This window comes from Helianthus annuus, chromosome 13 (assembly GCF_002127325.2).
Source record: "Helianthus annuus cultivar XRQ/B chromosome 13, HanXRQr2.0-SUNRISE, whole genome shotgun sequence".
NCBI lineage: Eukaryota > Viridiplantae > Streptophyta > Magnoliopsida > Asterales > Asteraceae > Helianthus > Helianthus annuus.
In genome coordinates this window covers 153,700,865-153,725,669 of record NC_035445.2, presented here as the reverse complement: position 1 = coordinate 153,725,669, position 24,805 = coordinate 153,700,865, and the positions used below count along the sequence as shown (strand labels likewise).

At 40.6% G+C, this 24,805-nt stretch overlaps 1 protein-coding gene across 1 annotated transcript; it reads left to right on the top strand.

The window, feature by feature from the left end:
• Window positions 1-415: 415 nt before the first annotated feature.
• Window positions 416-1,698, top strand: LOC110901967 (protein HOTHEAD). Its single transcript, XM_022148716.2, has 2 exons — window positions 416-567; window positions 1,002-1,698. The coding sequence occupies exons 1-2, from the start codon at window positions 489-491 to the stop codon at window positions 1,667-1,669; spliced, it is 747 nt and encodes a 248-aa protein (XP_022004408.2). The 5' UTR covers window positions 416-488; the 3' UTR covers window positions 1,670-1,698.
• Window positions 1,699-24,805: the final 23,107 nt, after the last annotated feature.

The following is a 24,805-nucleotide window of genomic DNA, read 5'->3' as shown; positions in this document are numbered from 1 at the left end:
TAATGACGTACTCCTAATTAACAAACGTTATATTGAAAATGTCTTGCAAAATTCGTTTCGTAAATATTATTAAGTAACAATATTCAACTTGTATTTATTTAGTCTAAATGTTGGAGGTGGCTTATATAATTAACAAAGACTAACTAAAGACGCATTAAAAAAACTACTATTATAAAATGTTATCATTGTATGTATGGGTAACTTCAAGAAGTAAACAAATTAGGATAAGATAAGGCATTAATTTATCAGATATTTATAATTTGTTGAATACATTGTAAACCTTGTAATGTCAATTTTTTTCCGATATATAATATTTCCTTGATGTTTATGGCATACCTACTCTTAGTTATATCTTCCACCCAAAGTTCATAAATATAGCTTGAATATCATCTCTATCTCAAATCATACACAAACACAAAACATCAAGAAACTGAAACAATCTTAAGTTTCAGATAAATGTCTTGATAATCGTATGTCAAGGTAACATCATGGCTTATGGTTCATGGAGAAAGATAACTGCGCTCGTCAACATTCTATTCTTACTTGATTTTGATGTCGCGGAATTAGGTATGCACATTTTGTCATTCTGATAAATTGTCTTTATGATAAATACCGATGTTCTTAATATTGGACTAGACTGGGTACCAGCAACAGAATTGGTCTAGTTGTATTTATTTCAACTTTGACAGTTGGTCACTAGTTGCACATACAAACTGAACCGGGTTGTTGGCCTAAACTTCAAATAAAATTATCTTTCTTATTTCGAATTCTCATTTATTATTGATTTTTTTTATCATTTCAAACTTTATATTTTGTTAACACGGTAAATCTTCACAAAAAGATTAATCATTTGCATAATTTGTTTAAAATTAGTTACAGCATATGTACGTATTAATTATTTTGAGATTATATATGATGTTATCCGGTTCTTAAACCCATTGAGTACATGACCGATAGAGCGGCATATTATGTTCTACTATTTTCATGTTTCTTTTGAATAGCTCCAAACTATACCTTCATGCATGAAGCAAACGAAGCCCCGAGGGTTTCGTTGTTCGACTACATTGTTATCGGAGGAGGTACCACTGGTATCCCGATAGCCACCACCCTATCCTCCAACTACTCGGTTTTATTACTTGAACGTGGTGGCTCACCTTACAACGATCCCAACATCACCGACGTAAACAATTTTGGTCTCTTCTTCTTTGACACATCACCGGATTCACCCGCTCAACAGTTTACAGCTGAAGGTGTTCCAAATGCACGAGCTCGTGTGTTGGGTGGTGGGACATCAATCAATGGTGGTTTTTACTCTCGTGGTGAAGCAAAATTCAACATGGAGGCCAAATTAATGGATAAAGATTTGATCCAAGATTCCTATGAGTGGACCGAAAAAGTTATGGTTTTTGAGCAGGTTGTGAAGGATTGGCAATCGACACTTCGAGCTGGTCTTGTTGAAGCCGGGGTCACACCTGACAATGGGTTTACTTATGATCACCTCATTGGTACTAAATTGAGTGGTACTATATTTGATGAAAATGGTACTCGACATACAGCTGCTGATTTGCTACAGTATGCAAATCCTGAAGGGTTGTCTCTTTTTCTACACGCAACGGTTCACAAAATTTTATTCAAACATAAAGGTATGTATAAATCTTTTAAGACATAGTTATAAATATATAGGGAAGATGACTAATACAAGCATGTGGTATCGCGGACCTAGAAGAAAAAATCACGAGTGTCCCAAATTTTTTTACACTACACTCATCAAAGAAATAAAGTTTATTTTACCCTACATTTAGGGGCCGGTATATCCAATACATAAAGTTGATAGGGAAAGTTGATGGGTATTCCAAGCCTTTAATAGATCATTCGCCCCTGTTAGCTCCTATTCCTCGGCTATGTTTAGATAGAGCGGCTTGCTTTCCTCTTTTTGTTCTTTTTGTCGAAAATTGTTATCTTTTCTTATTCTTGATGGGTTTCTCAATCTGGATTAGTGCAAGATTAGTTCATAGATATAAGGTTAGAGATAGATAAACACTTTCATGTATAAATTTGGGCAACATAATATTATAATTAGTCATATGATAAGCTATACAACATACCAAAAGAACATACATCATGGAAACCGGGAGAGACCAAGTGGTGGTCTCTCCCCAAACTCACAAACCTTGGTTGCAAACAACACCTACCATCTTGTCTACCTAGTCAAACAACAACCCATTTGTTATTTGACCATACTTGTCTCACTTGCAAACATACAAAGTCAAACGAAAAACCTTTAAACACATCCATTTGACGAATGGGTTTAAACACATCCATTTGACCACTCACTAACTATTACATATTCAACCAAAAACACAATCTATTCTATTCTATTAGTAGCGGAAACAAAAATGCACTAACAAATTCCCGCTTGTCCATTGTTGTCCAATGCTAAATATATAACTTAAATCGATCTTCAGTCAATCATCTGTTGATGCCAGCTCTGCTATGTTAACAGATTCCCCCTTGACCAATAATCCAAGTACGCAAAATCTTGACTTGAGACTTCACAGCAAAACCAAACCCCTAAAGCTTCTTGTATCAGATTTCCTACTCAATGTTGGCATATGTGTGTTGAGTGTTATGCAATGTCTCTGTAAGGCATCATTGCCTGATCCCTAGATGATCTTCCAATACGCTAACCGGTCATTTGATAAAGGTTCCGTCTTCAACAAACTGCATCTTGGCCTTGTCGGGAAAACTAAATTACTGCATTGGTAAAGTTTTTTGGTGAAATTTCTTCTATAAACCATCTTTGTGGAGGCGACCAAGTAATGCACTTTGATTTTCAGCATCAATACTCAGGAAGTCAGCTAGACCAAGTATATCATTTGCAAGTTCAACCAGTACGCTTAGCTGAAATACATCCAAATCTCATTGTCTCGTCATTGTGAAGTTGACCACGTAATACACTACGGATCTTCAGCATCAATAGTTAAGATGTCAGCTTGACCAATTACTTAATTTTCAAATTCAACTAGTTGAATTACACAGGATCCCTGTAAAATCTCAATGAAAATATCAAACCCAATACTAAGTCCTGCAAAAATTCCCCCTCAACTGTAACCTTGTCCGCGTTATGTTTCAACAATCTCCCTTCGCAAGGTTTCATTGCTCTGATCGATCCAGAACCTAACCGACATATGATAGAGTTGGAGTCCACACTCTTCATCCTTGAACTATCAGCTCTCATAAAGATTCCTCAAGTCTTAAGTGAATAGTGTTATGCAGACTAGTGTCGACTTTAGATACTTGTATGTTTTCAGGCAAAACTCTTCATCCTGGTTGCAGGATTAATTAAAATCATCAAATATAAGTATGTGCAGAACATTCCATGCAGACCCTTAGGTATCACAAGAAAATCACAAACGTTATCACCTTTGATTGTGTTTAGGAATTTACCGAAGAAATCCAAAAATATGAAAAAACAAAAAAAAATCATCCCCTTATTTCTTTGGTGAATTCTCTAAAACTTATCAATTTCCCTCTATGAAGCAAAATTGTCTTTGTCTGCACTATCCAAATTCCCTCCTCAAAGTAGAATTTTTTAAATTTCACAAAAACTGAAATCCTGCCTTGTAACCAAATTATCAGCTCATCGATAATGAGACTTTTCATTACTCTAACTTCTTGAAACTCTTTTGGACAATTTGGCCCATAATTGAATGTACATTACTTAGAACTTGATTGTTTGATCAACGGCAATCTCAAATTTTCTCATGCTGAAATAAATTTAAAGTTTTGGCCCATGATAGTCACATCAACAAGTTGGAACACCAATATTCTACTACTAAGGATGTTGGAATTGAACACCTCTACATTCTCTTCTCTGAATCCCATGACTACCCGATTTTTTTTAATATCATGTGTTTTCATCATCCCAAACTAACCCGATGCGCTCCCATAACCGCATTCCAGAATAAATCCCCAAAAAAAATATGTTACCAAAATTTTTCCCAACAATCATTCCCTTAATCCTTTTTTTTTGGAATTGATAGGGTCTTGGTCTCATATGGTGAAATTAAGGAATTAGATCAGTTTAGATATACAAAACTCAATTTGAAATGACACAAGATCAAACCATACTGCTTTGGTCAAACAACACCACTATCGTCAAACAACAACACCTTGGTCAAAAAACATGGGTTGCCCTTTGGAAAAGTGAAACAACAAGGATTGTGGTTTGGAAAAGTGAAACAACAAGGATTGTGGTTTGGAAAAGTCAAACAACAAGTGTTGTCGGTTGGAGAAATCAAACAACAAGGGTTGTCGTTTGGAAAAATCAGACGACAAGGGTTGTCGTTTGGAAAAGTCGGTTGTCGTTTGGAAAAGTCAAACAACAAGGGTTGTTGTTTGGAAAAGTGGGTTGTCATTTAGAAGTGTAGATCTAATGTGGTTTGGATCTGTAAAAATGAAGAACACAATTGCACTTCTGCATGTTTATCCAAAACTCATCCAAATCGTTGAATAGATGACAAAAACTGAATCCAATTGCACTCTTGCATATTTGTCCAACACTCTTCCATGTTTCATTTCATCCTAGATCCAAGTTTTGAGCTTCAATTTTCAGATCTAGGGTTTTGACACCATTTCTACATCTTAAACAAACACTCACAAAAATCACTAATCAAGAATTGATGTGACCTAGCAAATGGTTAGATTCACTAACTCTAGTACCATGGTTTTGATACCAGCTGAAATTTGGTTTTTAGGACCGCTAATCATGGATTAGTGCAAGATTAGTTCATAGACTAAAGGTTAGAGATAGATAAACACTTTCATGTATAAATTTGAGCAGCATTACATTACAATCAGTCATATGATAAGATATCCAACATATCGAAAGAGCATACATCATGGAAATCCGGAAAGACCAAGTGGTGGTCTCTTCCCAAACTCAAAAAACTTGGTTTGCAAATAAAACAAGAACAAGCTTATATAGGTCCCATGTCATTTGGAAATTAAAAACAACACCAAGCATCTTGTTTACAATAGTCAAACAACGAGCCATTGTTGTTTGACCACACTTGTCTCACTTGCAAACATACAAAGTCAAACCGAAAACATTTTCATTTGACAACTTTAAATGAATGGGTCTAAATACATTCGTTTGACCACTCACTAACTATTACATATTCAGCCAGAAAGATAATCTATTCTATTCGCATAGCAGCTGGCACAAAACTACACTAACACATTTGTCACACCCCCAAATTCCACCTGCGGAGTATCACCGCTTGGGAGCGTGACTGACCAGGATCAAGCCACCAATCATATAGAACAATATGTATAGTAAAAGTAATTGCTATTAAACCGAACCAAATCCATATGAAAGGTGTTCCAAATCATAAGTAAGTTATCATTGTTTAGCGGAAGCGTATTAATAAAACCCATCACAATAAAGTATCAAATGTCATAAGTGTTTAACAAGATAGTCACAAATCCAAGCCCACAACGACCAGCTCCTCCCTGTGCAAGCTCCATGTATCTAACGACCTGCAAGGCATGTAACAAAGGATCAACAACTAGTTGAGCGAGTTCACAGAAAGTAAATGCGTAATCATAAGTTCGTTTGTAACAGGTGGCTCTACTGGGCCGATAATACGTTTTATTGGTGGGGGCTTCCAATGTTGTATAACCACTAGACTATTCGTAACCATAAGTGTTCTACATATCCCGAGAACAGTAACACGTACAAGTTTACGTAGGTTTTACGTAAGTAATCCTTCACAACCGAGGATAGGGGTACGCGGGGGTTTACGTAGGTTTTACGTAAGTGCCTGACACAACCGAGGCAGTAGTGAGTATAAGTTCACGTAGGTTTTACGTGAGTATCCTTCACAACCGAGGATAGCGAGTAGCATAAGTATATGTAGGTTTTACGTATGTGTCCTGCACAACCGAGGACGATGGTATGGTAGTCTAGTAACAGTGTATGTACGAATCTAGTCAATCTCATTCCTTTAATCCCATTCCCAAGTCCTTGGGAATCCCATGCCTTAGTAAGGGTGTGAACTCACCTTGGTTTGCTCGGTATGTCCCGTTTCACTATTCGTTTGAAATGAATCTACCAAACCCTTGATTGATTCTAATTAGATTGGAAGGTTAAACTTGTTGCAAGAGACTTGTGAATCCAAGAATGATGAGAAGATGGTTGTAGAGAGGATTAGAGAATGTGAGGGTACGTGTTTTGATTCTTGTGATGATTAGTGAATGATTAGGGAAGGAGATTAGGGTTAAGTATCATATAAGTTTCACTAATCACTCTACACACCCTTAATTATTACATTTTACACAAGCACACCATCTCACCACAATTTCACAGTTTCACCACTAAGTTTATGCATTTGGCAAGTCTTTCACAATTAACACATAACCATGTATAATCACATAATACCGTTCATTGTATTAAAACGTATACAATTCCATAGCAACTAATTGTGAAATCAATCAACTAAACAATACAAGAACGTGCAATAAATGCGAAACAGAATCTTGGAAATTCGAGTTGTCACATTATCCCCAACTTAAAAGAAATTTCGTCCCGAAATTTGGTACGCACTCACTGAGGAAGCTAGGTAAGCTGTATTGTTCACTGGTTTTCCTGGGGTGTCACATCATCCCCCCGTTGATTTGGAATTTCGTCCCGAAATTCCGCAGTAGTAGCTTCAGCCTCAGTAGTGGATGCATTGGTTCCGAATAACTGGGGGTACTTTTCTTTCATTTGGTCTTCGCGTTCCCAGGTGTACTCTGGGCCACGTCGGGAGTTCCAACGAACTCGAACAAGAGGGATTCTCTTGCTTTTGAGGACCTTAACATCCCGGTCCGTGATTTCTACAGGTTCCTCGACGAACTGCAACCGCTCGTCGATAGAGAGTTCCTTAAAAGGAACTATGAGGGTCTCATCTGACAGGCACTTCTTTAGATTCGACACGTGAAATACATTGTGAACTGCACCGAGTTCAGCTGGTAGGTTTAGCTTGTAGGCCACTTTGCCTATTTTCTCAATGATCTCGAACGGTCCGACATACCGCGGATTTAGTTTGCCCCGTTTGCCAAAACGGACCACACCCTTCCAGGGTGAGACTTTAAGTAAAACCCGGTCCCCAACCTGAAATTCCAAAGGCTTCCTACGCTTGTCCGCGTAGGCTTTCTGACGGTCGCGTGCTGCCGCCATGCGTTTTCGTATCTGTGCAGTCTTTTCCATGGCGTCCACTACAATCTCTGGACCCTTGATCTGACTATCCCCCACCTCTGCCCAACAGAGAGGTGACCGGCATTTACGTCCGTACAATGCCTCGAATGGAGCGGCTTGTATACTGGTGTGATAACTGTTATTATACGAAAACTCCACCAAAGGGAGATGCTTCTCCCAGCCGTTGCCGAAATCGATAACACACGCTCGAAGCATGTCTTCTAGAGTTTGAATCGTGCGCTCAGACTGCCCATCCGTCTGAGGGTGATATGATGTGCTCATGTCTAAACGAGAGCCAAACGCTTTGTGCATCGCTTGCCATAGTTCTGACGTGAATCGTGCATCCCGATCCGAAATGATAGAGGTTGGCACACCGTGCCTCGAAACAACTTCTTTCAAGTAGACGTCTGCTAAGGTAGAGAACTTATCTGTTTCCTTAATAGCCAGGAAGTGTGCAGACTTGGTGAGTCGATCCACAATCACCCATATAGTATCATTCCCACGCTGGGATCTGGGTAGGCCTGTAACAAAATCCATGGAAATCTCTTCCCATTTCCACTGTGGTATCCTGGGTTGTTGAAGTAGGCCCGCTGGTTTCTGATACTCCACTTTGACTTTTGCACATGTCAAACACTTGCCGACGTAAGTCGCGATGTGGGCTTTCATGCTAGGCCACCAATATGTTGTTTTGAGGTCGTGGTACATTTTATCCGAACCTGGATGTATCGAGTAGCGAGACTTATGAGCTTCATCCATCACAAGCTCTCGTAAACCGCCATAAAGTGGGACCCAAATACGCCCCGCTACATAGTATGCGCCGTCTTCCTTTTGTTCCATTCGTTGCCTCGAGCCGCGTAAGGCTTCAGCTTTGACGTTTTCTGGTTTCAATGCTTCCACCTGAGCATCTCGTATCTGTGCGGGAAGATCAGACTGAATAGTGAGCTGCAAAGCTCGTACGCGTCTAGGTAGAGTGTCCTTTCGACTGAGAGCGTCAGCCACAACATTGGCTTTGCCTGGATGATACTTAATAGCGCATTCGTAATCGTTAAGCAGTTCGACCCATCGCCGTTGACGCATGTTCAATTCCTTCTGCTTGAAGATATGCTCGAGACTCCTGTGATCAGTGTAAATAGTGCACTTGGTACCGTACAGGTAGTGTCGCCATATCTTAAGCGCGAAAACAACAGCTCCCAGCTCTAAATCGTGCGTCGTATAATTCCGTTCATGAACTTTGAGTTGTCGCGAAGCGTAGGCAATAACTTTATCCCGCTGCATCAATACACAACCAAGCCCCTGTATCGATGCGTCACAATAGACTACAAAATCGTTCGTGCCCTCTGGCAATGAGAGAATAGGTGCACTGCAAAGCCTATCCTTTAGGTACTTAAAAGCGGTTTCCTGGGAATCTCCCCAACGGTAGGTGACACCTTTCTGTGTCAGCATAGTAAGCGGCTGTGCAATCTTGGAAAAGTCTTTGATGAATCGTCTGTAATACCCCGCCAAACCCAATAATTGGCGTATTTCCGTTGGTGTACGCGGTGCAGGCCAGTTCCTGATCGAGTCTACCTTGGATGGATCGACATGAATCCCATCCCTGTTCACCACATGGCCTAAGAAGTGGACTTCACGAAGCCAGAAGTCGCATTTTGAAAACTTTGCGTACAGTTGTTCCTTTCGAAGAAGTTCCAAGATAAGACGTAAGTGCTGCTCGTGTTCCTCCTGACTCTTGGAGTAGATCAGAATGTCGTCGATGACAATGACGAACTTGTCTAGATAGGGTTTGCACACCCTATTCATAAGATCCATGAAAACTGCAGGCGCGTTCGTAAGCCCGAAAGGCATGACTAGAAACTCGTAATGGCCCTAGCGAGTTCTGAATGCTGTCTTGGAGACGTCCTCATCCCGGACTCTCAGCTGATGATACCCTGACCTTAGATCAATCTTGGAATAGTAGCTCGACCCTTGCAACTGGTCGAATAAGTCGTCAATACGAGGAAGAGGATAGCGGTTCTTCACTGTGACTTTGTGTAGTTCGCGGTAATCGATGCACATCCTGAAAGTGCCATCCTTCTTTTTCACGAATAATACTGGAGCTCCCCAAGGCGAAGAGCTTGGACGAATGAAGCCCTTATCCAAGAGCTCTTGTAGTTGCTTAGACAGTTATTCCAATTCCGTTGGAGCTAAACAATACGGTGCACGAGCTATAGGTGCTGCTCCTGGAGCTAGCTCGATTTGAAACTCGACCTGGCGGTGAGGCGGTAGACCAGGTAAATCTTCAGGAAACACTTGAGGGAAATCACGTACAACTGGAATATCCTCTATTCTTTTCTCTTTCGTCGCTGCATCAGTGACTAGTGCCAAGATAGCCGTATGCCCCTTTCTTAAACATTTCCGAGCCTTCAAGAAAGAGATTATGCACACCACAGCACCACTCTTGTCGCCTTGAACTTCGAGAGGTTCCTTACCCGTGCGAGGAATACGAATGATCTTCTCTTTACATAGAATCTCTGCCTGCTGCTTGGATAACCAATCCATGCCGATGACGATGTCGAAACTACCCGGAACTATAGGAATAAGGTCGATGGAGAAAGTCTGACCAGCTAAGACAATGCTACAACCCTTAACTATCTGTGTGGCCTCTACACTTTTACCTTTTGCTAGCTCTACGACATGTTTGGTGTTTAGGCGTGTGGGTGTACGTTTTAACAATTTACTCATTTTCAAAGACATATAACTCGTATCCGCACCCGAATCAAATAAAACAGTAACATAAACATCGTCGAGAAGAAACTTACCCATAACGACGTTGGGATCATTTCTGGCATCACCCTGCCCCAACACAAATGCACGACCCCTTGCTTCATTGCCATTGTTGTTCCCACCGTTGTTGTTGTTGTTGCCATTTCCCTGATTGTTGTTATGGTTGTTGTTGTTCTGGTTCCTGTTTAGCTGAGGGCAGTGCCTTTTGAAGTGCCCTTCTGCGCCACAATGAAAACATCCTTTGTTGCCCTGCTGCTGATTCTGCTGTGCTGGTGGCTGCTGCTGATTCTGGTTCGCAGGTCGAGGGCTTCTACAATCTTTGGCCTCATGACCCATCTTGAGGCATCTTTGATAGCGACCCTTGTTACACTGGCCACTGTGGTGTCTGTTGCAGTTGTTACACTTTGGGAGGTTCCCTCGATATCCCCCCTGCCTGTGACTGCCTGAAGAATGCTGACTGGGACTCTGGTAACTGTCAGTCTTTCGTTGTTGAACCTGTGACTGAACTGATGCTGAGCCCTTGCTAGAATCCCCATCCCATTTTCTCTTATTGTCACTGGGAGTAGCAAGTGTAGTAGAAGCAGTAGCGGTAGCAGTAGCGCTGATACGTTTAGGCAGTCTGTTCTGATCCACTGCCTGATCTGTGATGCGATGAGCGAGGCGTTGAATAGTCTGAATGTTTTCAAGATTAGCCGATGTCACATGGCTCTGAATTTCTGGCGCCAAACCCTTGAGATACAACTCAATACGCTTGTATGGAGGATCCTCCATAGTTGGACATAGCACGGCCAACTCGTTCGACCGTTGGTATAAGCTTCGATCTCTGACCCAGTCATTTTCAAATGATAAAACTCATCCTCCAGCTTGTGGATGTCTTCCCGAGTGCAGTATTCACGTTTAATCAGTTCCTTGAAGTCATTCCAAGGGGTGGCGTTAGCAGCTGCCAACCCTAAGATCTGCACTTGCGCGTTCCACCAAGTCAACGCGATTCCTTCCAAAGTACCAGTGGCGTACTTGACCCTGCGAGCCTCAGGGCATTCACACATCTCGAACACAGACTCGAGTTTTTCAAACCAGTGGAGGAGTCCAACCGCTCCTTCAGTGCCACTAAATGTGCTAGGACGACAATCCATAAAGTTCTTGAAAGTGCAGACGGGCTGCTGAGCGTGTTGACCAATTGTGTACGAATAGGACAAGGTTAAACACAAGAGTTAATGTAGGATCTAAAGATCCTAGTGTGAGTCTAAACTGCAGGGTATACTACCTGCTTGAGCAGCTGCAAGTGCCGCAGCAACTTGTTCATTAACGAAAGCCGTCAACTGGGCTTGAGTCATGTTCACACGTCCAGACATGATCTTCATAGTAAAAGTAGAATAAGTGAGTTTGATTCGCGAGTAGTGCGATGACAGAAGAGTGTAAGCACATAGGTGTTCTCAAGCAATAACAAGTAATGAGCAGTGTAATCTAAGCATACTACGAGCAAAGTTCTATGCAGTTCTAGCAAGCAGGTAATAAACATAAACCTTATTACCTAGGATGTTGAGTCTTGCACGTGGAGCGAAGCGTCGTTGTGGATCGTTGAGAGCACTGTTCTGGTTATAGTCTGGTTTTAATAAAAACGTTTTCCCCATATTAAAACCAAGTTCTCCATAACCAATGGCTCTGATACCAATCTGTCACACCCCCAAATTCCACCTGCGGAGTATCACCGCTTGGGAGCGTGACTGACCAGGATCAAGCCACCAATCATATAAAACAATATGTATAGTAAAAGTAATTGCTATTAAACCGAACCAAATCCATATGAAAGGTGTTCCAAAACATAAGTAAGTTATCATTGTTTAGCGGAAGCGTATTAATAAAACCCATCACAATAAAGTATCAAATGTCATAAGTGTTTAACAAGATAGTCACAAATCCAAGCCCACAACGAACAGCTCCTCCCTGTGCAAGCTCCATGTATCTAACGACCTGCAAGGCATGTAACAGAGGATCAACAACTAGTTGAGCGAGTTCACAGAAAGTAAATGCGTAATAATAAGTTCGTTTGTAACAGGTGGCTCTACTGGGCCGATAATACGTTCTATTGGTGGGGGCTTCCCATGTTGTATAACCACTAGACTATTCGTAACCATAAGTGTTCTACATATCCCGAGAACAGTAACACGTACAAGTTTACGTAGGTTTTACGTAAGTAATCCTTCACAACCGAGGATAGGGGTACGCGGGGGTTTACGTAGGTTTTACGTAAGTGCCTGACACAACCGAGGCAGTAGTGAGTATAAGTTCACGTAGGTTTTACGTGAGTATCCTTCACAACCGAGGATAGCGAGTAGCATAAGTATATGTAGGTTTTACGTATGTGTCCTGCACAACCGAGGACGATGGTATGGTAGTCTAGTAACAGTGTATGTACGAATCTAGTCAATCTCATTCCTTTAATCCCATTCCCAAGTCCTTGGGAATCCCATGCCTTAGTAAGGGTGTGAACTCACCTTGGTTTGCTCGGTATGTCCCGTTTCACTATTCGTTTGAAATGAATCTACCAAACCCTTGATTGATTCTAATTAGATTGGAAGGTTAAACTTGTTGCAAGAGACTTGTGAATCCAAGAATGATGAGAAGATGGTTGTAGAGAGGATTAGAGAATGTGAGGGTACGTGTTTTGATTCTTGTGATGATTAGTGAATGATTAGGGAAGGAGATTAGGGTTAAGTATCATATAAGTTTCACTAATCACTCTACACACCCTTAATTATTACATTTTACACAAGCACACCATCTCACCACAATTTCACAGTTTCACCACTAAGTTTATGCATTTGGCAAGTCTTTCACAATTAACACATAACCATGTATAATCACATAATACCGTTCATTGTATTAAAACGTATACAATTCCATAGCAACTAATTGTGAAATCAATCAACTAAACAATACAAGAACGTGCAATAAATGCGAAACAGAATCTTGGAAATTCGAGTTGTCACATTATCCCCAACTTAAAAGAAATTTCGTCCTGAAATTTGGTACGCACTCACTGAGGAAGCTAGGTAAGCTGTATTGTTCACTGGTTTTCCTGGGGTGTCACAACATTTACCTAGAAAATGGGCATCAATATAGAATACTGGAAATTACATATAAAAATCTCAATTCGATTAATCGCTAGTCAATACCTCCCCGGCCAACTAGCGCGCATCAATTTTTACAACGATGTGCATGCCTCTTCAGAGATTATCCTTCACACGTAACTTGTCTTGCCTCTTGTTCACACAAAACTGGTCACACAGGTCTTCGATCATGCTTAACACAAGTCTTCTATGCCCAGTCCGATCTCAGTTGGATTAATCACTACACTTTGAACTACACATATTCTATTCGCACAACCTGAATTACTAAGGTTCTTTTCCACCACAGAAGTCTCCAAGTACATCTCGTAGGTTAATTAGTCACCTGCCTTGGTCCCCACATGTATTGTTTTTTTGTTTGCGTCTCACAAGCTAATTGGTTTTCTTGCGTTCACACAAATGACGTCTTTTATATAGTCACCTCACACGACTTGTCTCTTGTTCTTAGTTCGAAATAACATAGATTTGACCAGTCTTCTTCTATTGGGATTCGACCTTCTACTTTGCTTCTCATAGTCTTTGGTTGGCTAGCTTCTTTGTTCGATCCATCTTTTTAAGTACCATACAGACCGTGATCTTCTCCTTGCTCTGGTACCAATTGTCAGAATTAATTGAGTCAATCAACACATACAAATAACTGGATTTGGGTCAACTTTCTACCTCAACTCTTTTATCTTTATTTTAAGTCAAAACAACATATAAAACTCAATCACAAATTCCTATTTATTCTACACAATAAAATGTAAACTAAGCTAAATTAGTTTTTATTAATCTGGAAACAAATAATAAACAAGTGCCTAACCATTACCTCTCTCAAATATAAAGACTCGATAAACATAAATAGTAACATATGCTCTCTCGTACCACCAATATTGTCCGCTATGCCAATTGGGATCTCACATATTTGTTTTGGTTGCCTAAGTGGTGACTTCGTAGGACGTCACCCATCTGGGTACTACACTTACACGAGCATGCTTAATTGTGGAATTCTAATGAGACCCACATCAGGCATACCAAAAACGTGTCGGTGAATAAGAGGTGCGATATATCTTATGAACCCAACATCTCTCATGTCCACGACCGATTTGCGATTTGTCTATCACTAAGAATTATTTTGAACTCTTTTTAATTTTGAACTCTTTTTTCCTTTAGAATTGTCGGCTCATGCTAACGTTACAGAGAACATGGCCTATTGTAACACCCTAGACAAATCCAACATCGACCATGATCAAGAGAGATTATAGGTTTATAAAGAATACCATGCCTCTTAAAACACCAACGCGTTTTAGGTGTATTGCTTGTGGAGCTTATGAAAACTCCACATTTAAGTGTGTTCAGTTTGAAGTAGTACTAGGATGTGACCGTTTGGGAAGGCTCCGCCCGAGAAATAAAAAACATATTCGTGTGTTCCTGAATGTGTAACCCCATTGGGGCAAAGCGAACAATAATGGAGGTACGTGAGGTCAAGTGTTACGAGTCATGACTTACGAGACTATCATGCGGTAAAAGAAACCTATGCAAAATTTAGCTTCATATATGACACAAGTCCCCTGTAGACAAGATGTTTGCGTACCTTTTTTGTACCCACATACGAATGATTATACTCGACCGAAGCTTGTTTATGGCGTAACATAGAGTAGTAGGGTATAACGCCCTAATGGTGATTAGCTGGAAAAAAATGTTACTCGACATTAAGGTAGTTGCATAAGTCATACTCATACTGTAGGTCCGGCTAGGGGAGGATCTAGTCGCCTAATCCTTGTATACAAACCACCCCGGTTGTGCGGAATCCAACCGAGATAGCAAACCGAGATAGAACACGTAAATAAACGACACACAAGATTCAATGATTAACACCTCTGTATTAATACTATGAAAAGTCTGTTACAGCTCAATGTTTACAAATATACTCTGTAAACTCTCTCTCAGTTCTCTCGTGTGTGTGTTCTGTGCTCTCTATCTGTTCTCTGTCTAGAGACTGTCTATTTATAGTCACAGCACCACGAAACGGAACATATCTTGACGAATCACAACCTTGCTCGACGAAACAAAGAATCAAATGACGAAAAGGAAACAAGTCGACGAAACAAGTCTTGTTTCGTCGACATTACTTCTGTTTCGCCGTTTATGGGCTTAGGCCCAACAGATGTGGCCCATGTTTGTGTTTCGCCGTCTTGACTTTAGCCCAAGGACTAAGTTTCAATTCTTTTGTTCTCTTGGCCCGCTTGAAATCTTGAAGCACACGACGGAGGAATGTCGTTGCTAAGCCGAGTCGCGTCAAGTCGAGTCGCGTCCACATATCATGTATCAACAAACTCCCCCTTGGACGCTACTCGCGAGATTCGCCTTTCGTGTCTTCTATGTCGGAGGATCTTCAGATTCTTCACGCGTCTTGAAAGCAGAAAGTGTATCAACAAACTCCCCTGTTACATGTAGGAAGTGTGTTGACAAACTCCCCCTTAACATTAGCTCCCCCTTGAGTTATGCTCGTGAATGACTTGATCATTAGTGCTTGAGATCCTTGTGGTGTTGATGATGGTCAGCGGCAATTCGATCATCTTCATCATTTGAGTGCCTTCACGTCGTGTCTTCATTCCGAAGCTTGTCATCGACCATGTTCTCCTAGCCTTTAGCATCTGCACATGCAAGAAATCTAAACGCGTAATGAGAACAACTGCTTGGAAAATAGTTAACATAAACAAATGACACACGTATGACCATCTTTCAATCAACTATCGTCCGACATTTTTTTGAAAGTTTAACAAATTTATCAATTTTAGTTTTTAACTTTCAAAACTTGCAAATTTTGACCGTTTATGAAGATTTAGTCAATTTGGTTTTCAATCAGGTTTCAGGCAACGAAGACTCGAGATTCAACATCGTACGATCGAAAATAAGATAGAAATAAAATCTTTTTGGCTTTTAGAAAGTTTATATTAAAACACACCTAAAATATTTTTGGATTTTTGAATATTTCAAATGTAAGGACAGAAAGCAGTAAATAAATATTACAGACATTCTTTTTGCGAGTTTCGAGGGTAAGAGAATCATATCAGTGTACGGTCATACCAAAACGCTCTTGTTGTGCAGTTAGTTAACATTTAGATAAGCATCCTATAACAATTATCGGTATTGTTGTCCACATAAGCTCAACTTATCAGATGTAATCATGGCGAGGGGATACGTTAAGGTATGATTTATACTTACCGACCGGTGTTTATCCACATCACGACACATTCCCGTATCAAGGTATGCACGAGGGTTCATCTTACCGGTGAGTATACCGATTATCATCTGTTTGACCGTGTATGATGTGAGATTCTCACTTATTTTGATTGAAAACAAGCCCTGTGTGATAGAATCACTTATTGATGAGGAACTTGATTTTCATATGCATAAGGGCACAGGAGCAAGTCCGTGAACAGGTCAGTACTTTCGTACAACACAGAGACGAACTTGATTCCCGGATAAATGTGATATTTTATCACTTATTTGTTTGGACATGTGATTGTTTATCACTTATTGAGGTCGAATGCAATATGTACACGTATGTATAGTATCATGGAAGATCTAGACTTGCGTCCCCGTTATTTTTCGGTAAAAGATACAACCATGATACCCAGATGATAAGCAGCATAAAGACCGAATATCTCAGAACCTCGGCAGTCTCTCAAACGAAATTTCGGTACTAAGACCATATGCCAATGAGTGGTTCCCACCTGGTCTTCAGTCGATTTAAGATTTATATCACCCTTCACACTTTAAAATGATTGTGAGCCTACCGATACATCTCATATAGAGCTGCTTATCGTTTTTCAGTTTAGGTTTAAAGAGGTTTGGATAGACCACTGATGTACCATCATTTTCTCTTTTTCTCGCCAGGAAACTCATTTTTGTTTTTCTATTGTTTTTGTGTTTTTGAAATTTTCCGATATTTTTGTATTTTTCAAATTTTGGATTTACTCCCCCTAAAATCAACAAACTAAGATAAATTTAAAAGACACAAGGATATTTACAAAAATGATTTCCCGATGTTGGTTTTACTCTTGCTTGACCTTAATGCCGTTTACCAATAATAAAAAGTCAAATCTTGATTTGTCAAATGCTTTGGTAAAAAGGTCGGCACGTTGGTCATCGGTGTGGACCTTAACAACATCGATTAGCCTTTTATCAAAGCAATCACGTATGAAGTGATATTTGATTTCGATGTGTTTGGTCTTTGAATGCTGCACAGGATTTCTAGTGATCTGTAAGGCAGCAGAATTATCAACGTAAATAGGAGTAGTTAGGAATTCAAAACCGTAGTCGCGTAATTGTTGTTGGATCCATAGAACTTGGGAGCAACAACTTGAGGCAACAATGTATTCAGCTTCGCATGTTGAAGTAGCGACACAAGTCTGCTTCTTGCACTGCCATGTGACTAGGCGATTTCCCAAAAACTGACATCCATCCGTTGTGGATTTGCCGTCGATTTTGCATCCGCCAAAATCAGAATCACTGAAAGCGATCAAGTCGAAGTTATTATCCCTAGGGTACCATAGACCGGTGTCAGGGCAACCCTTCAAATAACGAAAAATCCTTTTTACAGCTGCAAGATGTGAGGCCTTCGGGTTGACTTGATATCTAGCAAGCAGGCACGTTGGGTACATTATATCTGGTCTTGATGCTGTGAGGTACATAAGAGATCCGATCATTGCGCGGTAGTATGAGGGGCTAACAGATTCACCCTTCAAGTCTGGAGTAATTCCGTGATTTTGTTGCAATGGGGTACCGATGGGCGTTGCATCAGACATCTGGAACCGGATCAAGATGTCACCAACATATTTAGTCTGATGGATGAATATCCCAGACTCGGTTTGTTGCACTTGTAGGCCCAAAAAGAAGGTCATTTCCCCCATGGCACTCATCTCGAATTTATCCTGCATAATGCGCTCGAAATTCCTACACAAAACATCATTAGTAGAACCAAAAATAATATCATCAACGTATACCTGTACCAGAAGAAGATCTCCATCTTGTTCTTTGATGAAAAGAGTACAGTCGATAAGACCTCTGCGAAATCCATTCTCCAGCAGATAATTAGATAAGGTTGCGTACCAAGCTCGTGGTGCTTGATGTAGACCATAGAGAGCTTTGTTGAGCAACCAAACCCGATCGGGATGGATAGGATCTTCAAAACCTGGAGGCTGTTCGACGTACACCTCTTCTTCAACCACACCATGTAAGAATGCACTTTTGACGTCCATCTGGTAAACCTTGAATCCTTTGAATGAGGCATAAGCCAGAAAGATCCGAATTGCTTCTAGACGTGCAACAGGTGCATACACTTCATTGTAGTCGATCCCTTCAATCTGACGAAAACCTTGAATGACTAATCTTACTTTGTTTCGGATAAGAACTCCACGGTCACCCTTTTTGCATTTGAACACCCAACGGGTACCAATCTTCTTGTAACCAGCAGGTTTCTCTACGAGTTTCCAGACACCAAGCTTCTGGAATTGTTGCAGTTCTTCCTGCATCACTTCAACCCAAGAGTTATCTTTCATAGCTTCTTTCCAAGTTCTTGGCTCTTCCTGTGAGACATAACACGCGAAAGACCAATCGTTTTGTTGACCAGATTCTCGAATCGCTACATACAAGCCTGCATTGTTGTTGTTTTGCAACATGTTTCGTGTTTGAATGCCACTCTGTACATTTCCGATGATGTTTTGTTGAGGATGGTTATTACGAATACTTGTTTCAGGATTATCTCGAACTGAAATATTTGTACCCAATTTGTACCCAGATTGTTGCGATTGAGATCAACAACCAATTCAATACCCGGAATTGACGAAGAGGAAGATGCAGTAGCTTCAGCTGTTCTAGGGGCGTCCATTGGAGGTGTACCCTCTGAAGTACCATAAACTGCTGTTGTTGGAGCTTCTTGATCTGCATCTAGAAATTCATCATCCTCTGAAGATTCGTTCAATTTGGTAGCATCGTGAAAATCCTCATTGTCGAGAGCATTATTGTTCACTAAAGATGGTTCTTGATTGACAAGAATTGGACGAACCACCGGTGAAACTGTTGCGTTGTCACTCTCGAAAAACATCCTTGCCGCAACATTTTCTTCAACTACTTCAACATTGATCGAATTGAAAAAGTCATCATACTCAAACATCCAAGGCTGACCAGGACATTTGACTGGCAGTGTGTGCCTTTGTACTCTGACCTCAGACCATTCCTCGACCCTTTTAGTCTGTAGATTCCAGACTCTTAAGTTTGGGGTGGCATACCCAAGAAAGTATCCCTCAATTGCTTTTGCCCCAAACTTTCCATTAGGATCGATTATTGTGCACGGAGCTCCAAACGGTTCAAGATATGACAAATCTGGTTTCCTTTTGTGAAGAAGCTCATAGCAGGTCTTGTTGTGCCTTTTGACTGTAAGGACTCGGTTCAACGTGTAACATGCGGAGGCCACAGCTTCACTCCAGAATGGAATGGGCAACTGCTATTCTACCAACATAGTCCTAGCAGTCTCGATCAATGTACGGTTCTTACGTTCAGCGACGCCATTCTGTTGAGGAGTATAAGCTGCACTAAATTCATGAAGAATACCCTTGGAAGTGCAAAACTCCGCCATGGCATGATTTTTAAATTCTGTACCATTGTCGCTACGTATCCGCCTAACCTTTAACTTATACAAATTCTCAATCTGAAAGATTAAGGTTTTGATAATACCAAAGGTTTCACTCTTGTGAGCCATGAACGCCACCCAAGAAAATCTTGAATAATCATCAGTTATCACGAGGCAATATTGATCATTCCGAATGCTTTTATGCTTGACAGGACCGAACAAATCCATGTGCAAACGTTCAAGCGGAACGGCCACCGTGTTGATCTTCTTAGTCGGGTGTCGCTTCTTCGTTTGTTTTCCTTTCTGGCACGAAACACAGACGTCTTGAAGATGGAAGTTTTTAAGAGGAACACCATTCACCAATTCATTTGATACCAAATGATTCATTTTGCATAAGTGAATGTGACCCATTCGTCTGTGCCAAGAGATTGAGTCTTTTTCCGTGGCTTTGGAAACGAAACAGGTTGCTTGTGCAGACGTTGTGATAGCTTGGCTCATATCAAGGACATACAAATCATTTATCCTTGGAGCAGATAAGAGAATCCATTCTTTTGGAATTTTGAAGCCGGGTTTCAGCACATAACATCCATTTGCATCAAAGTGTACTGAGAACTGCTTGTCACAAATTTGAGAAACGCTGAGAAGATTGTGATCAAGTTGTTGCACAAAGTTGATTTTATCAAAGCTTACAACCCCGTTGGATATCATTCCTTCACCAGTAATATATCCGCCCTTATCTCCAGCAAAAGCAACATAACCTCCTCTAATAGATTTGACGTCGTAGAGAAGCTTCATGTCGCCTGTCATGTGCCTGGATGCCCCACTATCAACAATCCAATGACTACTGATAGTTCCTCCTGGAACACCCTGCACATGAACTCATATGATTAGTTGGAGATGGGGACCCAAGCCATTGTGGTCTTGGGTCTTCCATTTTCATCAACAACAATAACTTCTACTTTTTGATGATTAGGAAATGATGATGATCCCCCTGATTCAATAACCGTTTTTGGTTTCCGGGTCTGTTTTGTTTTACCAGCGTTATTCTTTAAAATCTTAACTTCATGGTTGTCTGAAGTTTTTGAATTGTCTGGTTTGACAGAAACAGATGTTTTGTTAACCACATCGGTTTTAATCGCCTTTTCAATTGTCTTGACCTGTTGGCATTTCTGTTTCTTTTCCCTTTCTTTTACAAGACGGGGATCTGGTTTTGATGAAACAGATCGCTTGCGGTTAATTTGGTCACGACCATCATCAACTTTGGCTTTTTGTTTATGAAGATATGGACAATTTTGAATTATATGTCCTATTTCACCACATTCAAAACATGATCTTCGTTCAACAAACCCCGAAGCATCATGTGAGTGTATTGTCGATGATGAACTTTGTGATCCCGAGGTACTAGGTTTCGAACTGTTTGGTTCATTTCTTTTCAACACAGTTGCTTTCTTAACAAAATCTAAGTTAGATTTGTTTTCAAATGTTTCAATTTTGTCCGTTCCCTTTGATTTCACAAAGTTCACCTTCTTGTTCTTCTTTTGGATCTGTTTCTTCTGACCCTGAGTCGGTGATTTACATTTCGGTTTGGTATGATTTTGCTGCTTTTTCTCTGTTGGTAATTTCTGATTGCCAGCCTTTGGAATAGGAGGACACTGTGTTACTGTAACATGTGATCCTGTCTTTCCCAAAAACTTACTTGTCGAGTTTTCAAAGACTTTACTGATTAAAGATTGATTAACATTATTAATAGGAAAATCTTTGTCAGAATAAATTTTATCATCACTAACAAGAGTGTACAACAAATTCACACTCTCCGACTCTTTTGCAGACGAGGACTTGATTGCAACAGTCTTAACGGGTTTTGCAGGAGGATCACACAGAATATGATTCTCAAGAGGTATGTCCTCTTCTTTGATTTCCGCATCAGACTTTGCTGGGTTAGTATCATCGGATTCATCACCAGAAGAATCAGCATCCTCAATAATAACTCGAGGATCCTGATTCGGTTCAGCAGAAGACACACATGTATCTGCTGATACATCTGAATCTGATGATACTTCTTTCTTGTATCCAAGTCCTGTTGCAAATTCCTTAATGTCTAGAGGAACAGATGGTTCAAAGTAAGTTCTGTCTTCCTCATCAGGCATGGCATCATAATTGTGTCTCACAAGTGGTGGACATTTCTTGTAACCTATGCATGTGACATCCCGTTTCTCCTTCTGTACGTCAATGATGTGATCCAACACATAGCTAGAGCTCAAATAACTGTCTAACTTAAGCTGGATCGCCTCACTTTCAGTTTTAACACAAGCCATTTCTTTTTGCATTATCTCAAGGCGAGTTATATACAAATTTATGTCAGTTTGTTTTCTGGAAACCATTTTTGTTAGCTCGGTTTTATCTTTCTTTAATTTCTCAATTACCGATTTAAACTCCTTTTCATGGTTTTCATAAAACATGTTGGCTTCAATGCACTTAGAAAGATCCACGGTCAACTTTTGATTGTGGATGAATGTCACGTCATACTTGTCTTGCAAAGCCTCGTGTTTGCTTTGCAATTCACACCACTTATCATTCAACGACACATGTTTGTCTTGCAAGTCAAACAAACTAGCTTGTAAAGCATCATGTTTGCCTTGCAATTCAGACATGTTTGCCTCTAAATCAACACATTTAACACTCAATCTAGCACAACTATCACAAACAACAGCAGTGGGTTCATCGACACATACCTGACTTGATGAACTGTCGACATTAGCCATAAAGGCTGAATGGAGAGAAGAAGAAGAATAAGCAGCTTGATCCACCAGAATAGATCTCCTATGAGTTCCTGCTGCAGCTTCTTCTAAAAGCTCATCAATATCTGCATCGATTGATGCACTTGATGTGTCATCCACATGATCATCGCCTGTACTCGAGGATTCTTCATCTGAACTTCTACTGTAACCAGAGCTGTCTTCATCTTCAGAAGATTCACCACCATTGGCGGAAGATTCTCCACCACTGGCGTGATTTAAAGCCTTGACAACCTCAGCAAAACAAGCTGTTCCATCCGGAGCATCACTACTCAACTGAATTGACCAATCACAACCTTCATCTACTTGAACCACAAGTGCCTGGTTGGCATTTGATGGCCCCGCTTGACTTGGGTTGTTGACAGGTATCAAAGTACGCTCATTGTTCCTGTTCTGATTCTGCTGGTTGCCTTGATTTCTGAACGGATTTTGGTTCCCATGTTGAGTTGGCCTTGTGCATTCCCTTTTAAAATGACCCCGTTCACCACAGTTGAAACACTTGACAGCCTGCTTATCGAACCCATACTTGGTGTCTTTCTTGCTTTCCAAGCTGGTTCTGCCAGTTCTTTCCATGAAATCCTTTGCCCGCCTCACAGCACTTGCAAAAGCCCATTTGATGTCCATCAAATCCATCTCCTCCTTATCAATTTGCTGATAGTCTTCTTGTGTCAGATTAATGTTCCCAATCTGACCTTTCACTAATCCACAATACGCGCTCACCAAGGTGTTTAGCAGCTCCATATGTTCATTTGCTACTTCCACACTGACTTTTGAAAAGCTTGATATGTCGAGCCGTACTGTATTTGGCTTAGATGGTTGACCGGCAGATGATGTACTTCCATATCAAGCTTGTTGTTGAACAGGAAGTGGATTCCCATATAGATCAGTTGCTACAGTAGATGGTCGATAGGCTTGCTGTTGTGGAACTGGCTGTAGAGGATTTCCATACAAGTCTTTTGTCGGAGCTGGCTTGACAGGAACCTGTATCTGATTGCCATACAAATATGTGCTTGTGACAAATGCCGTCTGAAGAGGAGCATGAGAAACTGGTCTTGCAGAAGAGGTGCTGGAGGTTCCATAATACATCTCAGGATTCTGTGGCACTGGAACCTTCTTTGCCTTTAGAGTTTCTTCCTGATCTTTGTTCTCCAAAAGCTGCATAAAGTAATTGATGTTTGTTGTAGCCAACACCCCGTTGTATTTCAAAATCTCCAAGAAACTATTCCATTGAGGTGGCAAAGCATCAGCAAACTTCTTCACTACTTCTACTGGAGTTGTCACTACCCCAAAATTACCCAACTCAGTAAGCAAATGATAGAACCGACTTGTCATATCTCCCAAAGATTCCTTATCCATACACGTGAAGCCATCGAATTCTTTCTTGAGTAAGTCGTGTCGCAATTGGCGTGTTGCTTCATTTCCTACCCCTCTGGTCTTCAACGCATCCCATAATTTCTTTGTTGTCTTGAAGCTGACAAATTGATGGTAAATATCTTTGCTTAATGCCTGAGTAAGAATGGCATATGCCTTCTTTTCCAGATCATATGTCTTTTTCTGATCTTCTGGAAGATCGGCAAATGTGGTAGCAGTTGAAGCGGCAACCTCTATCGCTTGATCGAAATCTGTGGTGAAACGCAACCACAATTCTGTGTTTTGCCCAAGCACGTATGTGTAGAACCTATCAACCCATCCCGGATATTCGTTTAAATGCATCAACTTAGGAGGCCGATTCAAACTTCCGGTTTCGCTCTCGCTTAATAGAATGCTTTGAATACTCAGAGTTTGATTTGATACAAATGCCCATTGACCGGTAGAAATTGCGCTAGCTTGCGAAGAGACCGACACGGGAGATTCGGCCCATGAAGGAGACAAACTTGTATTTCTATACTTTCCTTCATCCGGAGACGGAGTACCCCACCAACTTGGATTCATATTTTATACGGAAAAATGAACACCTGAGAAACACACCTCAAACAGACAGTTAAACAACTAGTGCAAACCTTCTGTTTAAAAATCACAAGTGTTTTGACGAAACACGTTCCACGAAACAGACTGTGTAACTTTAAACTTGATGAAACAGATTTTAAATTCTGTTTTCGGCGAAAAAAGTTTATGTATGGTAGAGTGACGAAACAAAGGCCCAATCCTAGATTTTACGAAACGGCCCAACAACAAATCAAAGGCCCAAAGAAACGGCGAAACAGATTTGGCTTTTGAAAATGGAATTTTTAATATTCGACCAAACCCATATTTTATTTTGCTTAAT

Excerpts from the sequence above, each read along its gene's own strand:
- LOC110901967 (XM_022148716.2), top strand. The coding sequence starts at position 489 with ATGGCTTATGGTTCATGGAGAAAGATAACTGCGCTCGTCAACATTCTA. Across the intron at positions 568-1,001 it reads TTTTGATGTCGCGGAATTAG|CTCCAAACTATACCTTCATG; the intron begins GTATGCACATTT and ends TCTTTTGAATAG.